Genomic DNA, 11,526 nt, shown 5'->3' with positions numbered 1-11,526 from the left:
GTTTTAACTCTCGCTTTCACTTCAGCTTCACCAACAACAGCACAAGCAGAACAGCCCACTGCCTGCATGGCTGGGACAGCGCCCCCTGGTGACTGTAAACCACTACAACATGTAGACGGCCGTCTGCAGGCTGGATGTAGCACCACCGCAGAGACGTGCTGCAGCTCTGTTTAGTTACCCAGCTGACAGCAGAGGCTGTAGTTTACTGTTACCAACATGGAAAACTGAAGCTTCACCAGCTGGAGCTACAGAGCTGGAGAACAAAGGAGACTGAGAGGCCAGAATGATGTGGGAGGAAACATCAAGAGCCTGTTTGAAAGGAGACACATGTGGATGCTGTGCCAGTCTGTGGTCTGTCAGAAGTCAGCTGAGTCACACTGCAAGAAGCTGCAGAATCTCAGAGGAGGAGATTTGGAAGTGTTTGTGGGACAAACTGGACTCAAAGAAAGAAGATGTTTGTGAAGTCTTTGGTGGAGGTGAGCAGTGTGAAGCAGAACACATGCAGATGAATCAGGAGGGAACAAACTGAGTGGGCGGAGCTGTCTGAGCCCCGCCCACACAGACACAGCTTCTCTCTGGAACTAAACGTCTGCTTCATCTCTGCCTCTTTTCTTCATCCTCCACCTCTCTTTTCTCTTCTTCAGTGTTCTGCAGCCACGGAGCCTCACAGCCGTTAGCACGCCCATACCTGAGCAGCTAGCATTACCCAGCATGCCATGCAGCAGTGTTAGTTTGTAAATGTGCAAGAATTCCTGCTCCAAACTGTTTCACAGAGTGCTGTGTGCCGTGACCTTTGACCCTCTAAAGACAGTCAGCTGTGGATTATTCATTGTTGTGTCTGATACTTAGAACTGTGAGGAAGAAGCTACACAGTTAATCAGGGTCCCCTCTCTCTGAATCAGGAAAGGTGGGCAGGCCGCGTGTGGGCCGCGGGCCATACGTTGAGTATCACTGTTTGAAATGTGAACATTGTTCTGCTGCAGTCAATGGACTAAACCAGAGAAGAAGAAAACAGACTTTACCATGAAGATCCTCAGTGTGGATCAGTATAATATCAGCCTGATGTCTGCAGTTTAGTGTCAGCACAACTTTCACATCATATTCATCTCAGCACAACTAAAACATGCTGACTGACCTCAGAGTTTCAAGTTTACATCCTGGACTCTCCAGGAAACCACACAGATGCTTCACTCCTGGATCCTGCAGCTTGTTGTTGTCGCTCAGGTCCAGCTGTCTCAGATGGGAGGGGTTGGACTTCAGTGCTGCTGCCAGATAATCACAGCTGATCTCTGACAAACCACAGCTCCTCAATCTGTATAAAGAATGAAAGATGTAAGTTTATTAGACAAAGTGCTTGAAATCATTCAGTGTTTCATCATCTGTTCAGAGCTGAAGAAGGTTCAGAATGTAGAAGTTTAGAAAATGGAAACTCCAAACAGCTGAAGCCAACAGGAAGCAGCTTCAAACAAACACAACAAGAGAAAAAACTCTGAATGTTTCACATTAAAGTCGTACATTTCTCATAAAAACAGGACAAAGACTTGAAAAAGTCGTGTTTTTCCTTCCAGGAACCACATGGCTTCACTTTTAAAGGTGAAGTGTGACAGAAATGGACATATTTGAAGTCCAACACCTTTTTCCAGTCACATTATTAAAGCAGACAAACTACAAGCTCATTTTCATTCCAACAAGTCATCTTCTGACCTGGACTAACAACACTGGTCTCTATGTGCAGCTGGCTGTGAGACCAGTGCTCAGGGAGCGTCTACAAAGTGCAACACTGAAAGAACATCACACACTCATTTGCTTCCAGCACTTTCACACAAACATCTACTGTCATTATTGTCACCAAACTCTGTGGATCCTTTATTGCAAATTCAAATGGGATCAAATGGTCAGACAAAAGAGGCTTATGAGGAAATATGATGAAATGTTGTGTATTAGCAGCAACTTATTGAATCTTTTTCCTCAGAAACCAAACAAAATGATTGACAAACATGTTTTTACAAACTCAGTGTTGGACTTGGATCAGCAGGATAAGCTGATGTTTAAAGGCATTTGAGTCTCGCTGTATGAGAGTCCAGTTCTTACTCAATATTTATGGATGATGTTCTTTCAGTGTTGCACTTTGTAGACGCTCCCTGAGCCTCACAGCCAGCTGCACATGGACCAGCTGACATTACCCAGCATTAGAGGCGGCTGTAAAAAATTCATGTTCCCATTTAAATGGTTTTAATTTGAATAAAACGATGTTGATTCATTCAATCCTGAATCGATGTTTAATATAAATGTATTTTGCCAGAATCTCAGGTTAAAGCTCACAAACTATTTCAACAAGCAGCAAACAGCTAAAACAGTAAATGAGAGCAGCTAAACACACAAAGATGGAAACACAGAGCGTGGATCGTTCACTCGACGGCACGTACACGGACACGCCGTCGGGGCTGAAAGTGGACAGCTCACAGATCCTGAAGCTGCAGGTTTCATCTGTCTCCAACCAAAACTGAGTGAAGCAGCAGCAAAAGAAGATCCAAACTCTGCTTCACGTTTGATCAATATGCTCATGAATTCTCTCTGACTTTGGCTGTTCCTGCCTGCACAGCTCTCTCTCTCTCAGTGGACTCCAAGAACAGCTTCAAACATCTGTTTCTGCATCATTCACTGTTTATTAGCCACCAGTCTGCTGTTGTGTTCAGTGCTGTCGGCCTCTGACAGTAAAGCCTCATTTCTGCTGTTCCATGGAAACTTTTTAAAATGATGACAGATTACAAACTCTCAGCTGTGTCTGTAATCAAACCTCTGTAACTTTGCTTCACTTCAGCAGCATCAGCTCATGTTCACATGTTGCTTCATGGTTTGCTTCAGTTTTTGATCGACTGCAGAATATTTTGAAGGTTATCTGCTATAAAAAGCCAGAAGAGGAAAATCTGCTTCATGTGTTTCTGTTTGATCCTCAGTGACTTTGACACAAAGGCCTCTGCTGTGATGATCACACCTCTGATCAAGTCTCACAGTGTCACAACTGATAAATGATCAGAGTTAGAATATTTCTGACTGTCTGCTGTGTGCCGTGACCTTTGACCTGCTAAAGACAGTCAGCTGTGGATTATTCATTGTTGTGTCTGATACTTAGAACTGTGAGGAAGAAGCTACACAGTTAATCAGGGTCCCCTCTCTCTGAATCAGGAAAGGTGGGCAGGCCGCGTGTGGGCCGCGAGCCATACGTTGAGTATCACTGTTTGAAATGTGAACATTGTTCTGCTGCAGTCAATGGACTAAACCAGAGAAGAAGAAAACAGACTTTACCATGAAGATCCTCAGTGTGGATCAGTATAATATCAGCCTGATGTCTGCAGTTTAGTGTCAGCACAACTTTCACATCATATTCATCTCAGCACAACTAAAACATGCTGACTGACCTCAGAGTTTCAAGTTTACATCCTGGACTCTCCAGGAAACCACACAGATGCTTCACTCCTGGATCCTGCAGGTTGTTGTTGTCGCTCAGGTCCAGCTGTCTCAGATGGGAGGGGTTGGACTTCAGTGCTGCTGCCAGATAATCACAGCTGATCTCTGACAAATCACAGCTCTTCAATCTGTATAAAGAATGAAAGATGTAAGTTTATTAGACAAAGTGCTTGAAATCATTCAGTGTTTCATCATCTGTTCAGAGCTGAAGAAGGTTCAGAATGTAGAAGTTTAGAAAATGGAAACTCCAAACAGCTGAAGCCAACAGGAAGCAGCTTCAAACAAACACAACAAGAGAAAAAACTCTGAATGTTTCACATTAAAGTCGTACATTTCTCATAAAAACAGGACAAAGACTTGAAAAAGTCGTGTTTTTCCTTCCAGGAACCACATGGCTTCACTTTTAAAGGTGAAGTGTGACAGAAATGGACATATTTGAAGTCCAACACCTTTTTCCAGTCACATTATTAAAGCAGACAAACTACAAGCTCATTTTCATTCCAACAAGTCATCTTCTGACCTGGACTAACAACACTGGTCTCTATGTGCAGCTGGCTGTGAGACCAGTGCTCAGGGAGCGTCTACAAAGTGCAACACTGAAAGAACATCACACACTAATTTTGTTTCAGCACTTTCACACAAACATCTACTGTCATTATTGTCACCAAACTCTGTGGATCCTTTATTGCAAATTCAAATGGGATCAAATGGTCAGACAAAAGAGGGTTATGAGGAAATATGATGAAATGTTGTGTATTAGCAGCAAGTTATTGAATCATTTTCCTCAGAAACCAAACAAAATGATTGACAAACATGTTTTTACAAACTCAGTGTTGGACTTGGATCAGCAGGATAAGCTGATGTTTAAAGGCATTTGAGTCTCGCTGTATGAGAGTCCAGTTCTTACTCAATATTTATGGATGATGTTCTTTCAGTGTTGCACTTTGTAGACGCTCCCTGAGCCTCACAGCCAGCTGCATATGGACCAGCTGACATTACCCAGCATTAGAGGCGGCTGTAAAAAATTCATGTTCCCATTTAAATGGTTTTAATTTGAATAAAACGATGTTGATTCATTCAATCCTGAATCGATGTTTAATATAAATGTATTTTGCCAGAATCTCAGGTTAAAGCTCACAAACTATTTCAACAAGCAGCAAACAGCTAAAACAGTAAATGAGAGCAGCTAAACACACAAAGATGGAAACACAGAGCGTGGATCGTTCACTCGACGGCACGTACACGGACACGCCGTCGGGGCTGAAAGTGGACAGCTCACAGATCCTGAAGCTGCAGGTTTCATCTGTCTCCAACCAAAACTGAGTGAAGCAGCAGCAAAAGAAGATCCAAATTCTGCTTCACGTTTGATAAATATGCTCATGAATTCTCTCTGACTTTGGCTGTTCCTGCCTGCACAGCTCTCTCTCTCTCTCAGTGTACTCCAAGAACAGCTTCAAACATCTGTTTCTGCATCATTCACTGTTTATTAGCCACCAGTCTGCTGTTGTGTTCAGTGCTGTCGGCCTCTGACAGGAAAGTCTCATTTCTGCTGCTCAACACTGAAGAAATGTAAACTTTTCAAAATGATGACAAATTGGAAAACACCTAAACCCAGGAGATGTAACCCTTCTCTCTGGGGCGGAGGCAAGCGGACCACCTCTTTGATTAGAGCTGTGTCTCTAATCAAAGCAGAGATGGAACGATGCCACTTTTTTTTTTAATATCTTGCTGCATTTTGTATAAGTTCATACTCAAGTTTAAAAAATCTAAACTCTAAAGCTGTTCTGTTATACCTGTCTGCAAAAACACACTGCAGCCAAAACATTAGACAATACTGATCTTTGTATTTAAACTTTTTTCAGAATTTTAAATCTAAAGTATTTAAAGTAATATTCAAAAGTCATTTAAATCAGTTTGATGCAGACTTCAAAAACTCTGGTTGTGAATAAAAGAAGTGCAACATCAGCACAAAATAATGTTTCTATTGAACAACTAACACAAACAGGTTGTAGAATGGAGCCTTTTCTACTCACAGCTGAACAGAAACAACATCCAGAGTGGAAAACAGTGCAAATAACTGCAAACAGGCTTCATGACACTCATGTTTGATCAGATTCACTCCCTGCTCTCACACACCAACTCCAGACCTGCATTCATCTTTTCCCTCTGAACCCCCCAAACATACAAACCCTGAGACACCACCATTGCCCTTTCACTGACTGCCCCACTCCACCATTTGACCCTTAGAACTGAAGACGCTTCTCTCATAAGAGGTGAAACATCTTCAAGGAAACTTAAAGAAGTCCAGACGCTTTTCTTTCCAAGCTCCTTAGACTACGATGACCTGGATGTCTGAGAACCTTCACAGACTGATTTTACAAGAACAACTTGTGTCAAAAATCCCTGGCAGTGCCTCTCTGTCACACACACAAATCACTACAGTTACAAATTTAATAACTTAAAAAGTAAAAAGACCACTTTTGAGCCGTGTCTTTTTGGCCATAACAAATACCAAAAGAACCGAAATTTAATAACATTAAAACCAAACAATAAATGAGCAAAGTAGTGCATAATAAATATAGACAAATACAAAGTGCAATATAGAAACACAGGGTAAAAAGAAATGAACAATTAAAAAGGAGGATAAAAGATGTGAGCAGTAGTTAAACAGTAGAAATAAATATATAATAAACAAACAAAAATAGATAATAAATGAAAGCCAGGTCTGAAAGGTGAGTTTGGCTTTAAAAGCATGAAAACACACTGCTGTCTTCAGGAAGGCTGCTCCCGTAACAGAAAGTCATCTACATGTGGGTTTAGTTCTGACTTTAGGGACAAGTAAAAAAATAAAATAAAATAAAAACATCTGTCCAGACAACCTGACAGTCAAAAATATAAACTCAGGAACTTAAAAGGAAAATTGTGCTGACTTTGAACGTCCGCATCAAGATAAACTTACAGATTTAAGAGTCAAAAAGTGTCAAAACGTCTGTATCCTTACCTGAGAGTTTCAAGTTTACTGTCAGGACTCTTTAGTCCAACACACAGCAAATCCAATCCTGAATCCTGCAGTTTGTTCGAGCTCAGGTCCAGCTCTCTCAGATGATTGGATGGGGAGCTGAGAATTTCAGACAAAGCTTCAAAGCTTCTTTTTGAGAGTTTACAATCTCTCAGCCTGAGGAAGAATAACAATGGAGACATATTATTTTATTCATCTAGCATTATTAAACATATTTGTTCATAGATTCACCTACAGCACTTTCTTGGATGCTTTGACCACTGGCAGCAGCTTCAAAAATGCCTTCTCTGAACAGGAGTATTTCTCCAGGTCGAACTCATCCAGATCTGATGACAGTAAGATGAAGACCAGAGCCGACCACTGAGCAGGAGACAGTTGATCTGTGGAGAGACGTCCTGATCTCAGGGACTGTTGGATCTCCTCCACTAGAGAACGATCATCCAGTTCATTCAGACAGTGGAACAGGTTGATGCTTTTCTCTGCAGACAGTTTCCCACTGAGCTTCTTCTTGATGTAGTGAACTGTTTCCTGATTGGTCTGTGAGCTACTTCCTGTCTGTGTCAGCATGCATAGGAGATCCTGATTGGTCTGCAGTGAAAGACCCAGGAGGAAGCGGAGGAACAAGTCCAGGTGTCCATTTGGACTCTCTAAGGCTTTGTCCACAGCACTCTGGTAGAAGTCTTTTACAGTAAGTGTTTTCTGGAAGATTTTAAAGAGAGGAGATTGTTTCTTAAGCAGGTTGACTCCAGAGTTGATGAAGGTCAGATAGACATGAAGAGCAGCAAAGAACTCCTGAATGCTCAGATGGATGAAACAGTAAACAACGTTGTTGAACATGTGGCACTCATCAGCTTTAAAGATCTGTGTGAACACTCCTGAGTACACTGAGGCTGCTCTGATATCGATGCCACACTCTGTCAGGTCTGATTTATAGAAGATCAGGTTTCCTTTCTGCAGCTGATCAAAGGCCAGTTTTCCCAGAGACTCAATGATCTTCCTGCACGACTCTGTCTCAGCTCCTCCATCATACTTGATGTCCTTCGTTTTTAGGTGAAATAGCACAAGACGTAGGTAGAGCTCTGTGAGAGTCTTAGGCAGATCTTCGCTCTCTTTGTTCTTCATGACAAACTCCAGAACTGTAGCAGTGATCCAGCAGAAGACTGGGATGTGGCACATGATGTGGAGGCTTCGTGATGTCTTGATGTGTGAGATGATGCTGCTGGCCTGCTCCGAATCTCCGAATCTCTTCCTGAAGTACTCCTCCTTCTGTGGGTCAGTGAACCCTCTGACCTCTGTCACCACGCCAACACAGTCAGGAGGGATCTGATTGGCTGCTGCAGGTCGTGTGGTTATCCAGAGGCGAGCAGAGGGAAGCAGTTCCCCCCTGATGAGGTTTATCAGCAGCACATCCACTGAGGTGGACTTTCTAGGGTCAGTCAGGATTGCAGTTTTGTGGAAGTCCAGAGGAGGTCGACACTCATCCAGACCATCAAAGATGAACACAACCTGGAAGTCTTCAAAGCTGCAGATTCCTGCTTTTTTGGTTTCAGTAAAGAAGTGATGAACAAGTTCCACCAAGCTGAACTTTTCCTCTTTCAGCAGATTCAGCTTTCTGAAAGTGAATGGAAACATGAACTGGATGTCCTGGTTGGCTTTGTCTTCAGCCCAGTCCAGGGTGAACTTCTGTGTTAGGACTGTTTTCCCAATGCCAGCCACTCCCATTGTCAGCACTGTTCTGATTGGTTTATCTCTTCCAGGTGGGAGTTTAAAGATGTCTTCTTGTCTGATGGTTGTTTCTGGTCTGTCTGATTTCCTGGATGCTGTTTCAATCTGTCTGACCTCATGTTCATCATTGACCTCTGCAGTCCCTCCCCCTGTGATGTAGAGCTCTGTGTAGAACTGACTCAGGAGGGTCGGGTTTTCTGTTGTAGAAATCCCCTCGAGCACACACTGGAACTTCTGCTTCAGGTCTGACTTGAGTTTGAGCTGACACTCAGTGAGAATCTCTGCATGAATAAACAGCAAATGACACAAATGAGAAAACTGCATTCTGGTTACTGTGGTTATGTGTTCAGTTCACTGGACTCTTGGTGTCATGATCCGAGTGAGTCTGAGTAACTTTCCACAGCATCAGCTCTCCTCCCCTGGGTGGAGCCCTCCTCACTCCTCCCTGCTCCTCACCTGTTGCCAATTACTCCGGCAGTATCTATGAGCAGCACTCACAATGAACCTTCTCCAGATTGTGTGCTTACCACAGTCAGTTCTCTGCCTCACATTTTGTCTTGTGCTCCTCAGCTTGTTTCGCGTAACCCTCTTTTCCTGTTCCCTAGTCGGCACCTGGATACATCTTCCAACTCTCGCCATAAGTCACGCCTCAGGATTCTGGCCTGCCACTGCTGGGAAAACTCACTCTTGCAAACTGCCATCCTCAGCTGCCTGCCTCCCTGTGCACCCACATCTCACTCTGTACCCAGATTTAATTCATCTCCTCCTCCAGCTGATCTCCACCTGCAGCCACGTAACACCTCTTAGTTTTTAAATCTTGGACTCATTCACTACACTGTGGACCACTCTGATTATTATCTCCTTTGTTCCAGTGATCGTGGATAGTTTCTATTCGCCCGATTCTGCCCCTGTTGTTCCTTTGACCTGCCTCAGCTTATGTTCTGGCCTCAGCTCTGCACTTCTCATAATACCTCGCTTGCTGTTGAATTTAGCCGTGATTCAGCTTTCTCCGTCAAGAAATCTAGTAAAATACATTTCTGTTAAAAGTCACTCAGCCTCCGTTTTTTGGTTCTGTGCTTGACTCCATTCCTTTTCATGAGCCATTGAGCCCTGACACTTGGGTTATAACTGAGGGCAGGTTTTATAGAGACACATTCGATTTAATTATGTTTATTTATACAGCACCAAATCAATACTAGCAACATTTCACATATTACATAAACAACAATATGGAGCCAGTGATGAATAAATATGTAGAATAAATGAAAGAATTTCAAGTATAAACGTTTTTTTTTTTAATTCCTCCAAATAACAACAACAGTCACCCCAATGTGCTTTATATTGTAAAATAAAGAACCTACAATAATACAACAGAAAAAAACCCAACTATCTTTTTGGGGCCTGAAAACTGAAGGCTCTGCCTCCCATTCTACTTTTAAATACTCTGTGAACAACAAGTAGGCCTGCAGAGCGAGAGCGAAGTGCTCTAATAGGGGGATATGGTACTACAAGGTCATTAAGATAAGATGGGGCCTGATTATTTAAGACCTTGTATGTGAGGAGCAGGATTTTGAATTCTGGATTTAACAGGAAGCCAATGAAGGGAAGCCGATACAGGAGAAATATGCTCTCTCTTTCTAGTCCCTGTCAGGACTCTTGCTGCAGCATTTTGGATTAGCTGAAGGCTTTTCAGGGAGATTTTTGGACTTCCTGATAATAATGAATTACAGTCGTCCAGCGTGGAAGTAATAAATGCATGAACTAGTTTTTCAGAGTCTCTCTGAGACGGGATATTTCTAACTTTAGTTGCACAAATGGAAGAAAGCAGTCTTACATGTTTGTTTAATATGTGCGTTGAAGGACATGTGCTGGTCAAAAATGACTCCAAGGTTCCTCACAGCGTTACTGGAGGCCAAGGTAATGCCATCCAGAGTAAGAATCTGGTTAGATACCATATTTCTAAGATTTTCAGGGCCGAGTACAATAACCTCAGTTTGATCTGTATTAAGAAACAGAAAGTTAGCGGCCATCCAGGTCTTTATGTCTTTAAGACGTTCCTGCAGTTTAACTAATTGGTGTGTGTTATCTGGCTTCATGGACAGATGGAGCTGGGTGTCATCTGCATAGCAGTGTAAATGTATGCTATGTCTTCTAATGATACTGCCTAAGGGAAGCTTGGTAACGGGAGCGTTGCCAGCAGAAGGCTGAAGTGGAATCTCCCAGAAAGCTGCAGAAGAAAAAACATGAGCTGAAATGGTGGATTTCAGTCAAATAAGGAGAACTGTGGCTTTCCTCCAACCTTTGACCAATCACCTTAGTGTCCTGTTTATCAACCATAATAAAAAGCATTTACTGTGGGGGCATTTTTTTGTTTGGGTCTCCAAACAGCAGAAAGAAATGGCAGCCATTTTTTTAACTTTACCTTCAACTGGTAAATAGATTTAAGAGAAAGCACTTTGATCATATTTGTGACGTGTCCCAAACTGTTGTTGTCGCCTCATTTATGTTGATAAAACAGCTCTAAAACCAATCTGACAATATAAATCTGTAAAATGGGCAGAAAACCTGCTGCTGGTCCCATTTTAATCAAACCAACCCAAAGAGCAGATATTCATGTGTACACAGGAGGTTATTTGTGCAGATGCATAAAACACAAACTGTTGGCTTTCTGCAGTCTCTCACTCCTGAAAGTGTTGGCAAGTGTTTTGGATTTATTATTTATATGGATTTTAATGGCACCTGTGTAATGTTAACTAAGGTTTTTATTGTTTATGTGTTTTTTGTTTAGTCATTCCCTGACTTACCTGTGGGTTCTGGGATGGTTTTATTTAAATTCTCCAACAGATCATTCCTGTTTAACCTCCCCAAAAGATTTTTAGTGACTTCAAAAGTGTTGATAGAGTAGGTATCAAACATCAGATCCACTATGTTCGTCCTCTCTGCATCCTCCAGTTCACTCTCTGGGATTGCTGGTAAACCTTCTACAGACCCATTGTTCTTCAGATGCCACTTAAATTCTTCAAAGTCATCACGTCCCAAATCCTTCAAAGTCCCCAGAAGGATTTCTTTAGGTGTCGTCATCTTTTACCCTGTAAGGACCCGATAAACAAAGACTGTAACAACAGCTGGAGAGGTAATTGTCTGATTTATCAGAATTTAACTTGATTCTAACAGCAGTTCATCACAATAAATTTCTTAGGCTCAGAATGCAACAAAATTGCACATGAAGAAGCACATAGAGAAGTATCCAAGTAACACTTTGCTACAATATAAAACAAACTATTATAAATAAAGAAAATATATAAACTAAATAT

At 42.1% G+C, this 11,526-nt stretch overlaps 1 protein-coding gene across 1 annotated transcript; it reads right to left on the bottom strand.

Annotated features, from left to right (window-relative positions):
* Positions 1 to 6,465: 6,465 nt before the first annotated feature.
* On the bottom strand, positions 6,466 to 11,293 carry LOC147302733 (protein NLRC3-like). The gene is made up of 3 exons (XM_086284444.1): positions 11,017 to 11,293; positions 6,723 to 8,493; positions 6,466 to 6,643 (listed from the first exon to the last, which is right to left on the bottom strand). The coding sequence occupies exons 1-3, from the start codon at positions 11,291 to 11,293 to the stop codon at positions 6,466 to 6,468; spliced, it is 2,226 nt and encodes a 741-aa protein (XP_086140570.1).
* Positions 11,294 to 11,526: the final 233 nt, after the last annotated feature.

Source organism: Aulonocara sp. 'chitande type north' Nkhata Bay, linkage group LG23 (genome assembly GCF_057382095.1).
Source record: "Aulonocara sp. 'chitande type north' Nkhata Bay isolate Kocher_YH1m ecotype deep benthic linkage group LG23, A_spYH_male_GT1.1, whole genome shotgun sequence".
In the NCBI taxonomy this organism is placed as follows: Eukaryota; Metazoa; Chordata; class Actinopteri; order Cichliformes; family Cichlidae; genus Aulonocara; species Aulonocara sp. 'chitande type north' Nkhata Bay.
Note: the sequence above shows the minus strand (reverse complement) of the source record. Positions and strands in the feature narration are given on the sequence as shown.

Bases quoted from the DNA above. Each gene is read 5' to 3' on its own strand.
- LOC147302733 (XM_086284444.1), bottom strand. From the start codon at position 11,293: ATGACGACACCTAAAGAAATCCTTCTGGGGACTTTGAAGGATTTGGGA. The intron at 8,494-11,016 runs GTAAGTCAGGGA...TTATTCATGCAG, and splicing joins AACCATCCCAGAACCCACAG to AGATTCTCACTGAGTGTCAG. The intron at 6,644-6,722 runs GTAGGTGAATCT...ATTCTTCCTCAG, and splicing joins AAAGCATCCAAGAAAGTGCT to GCTGAGAGATTGTAAACTCT.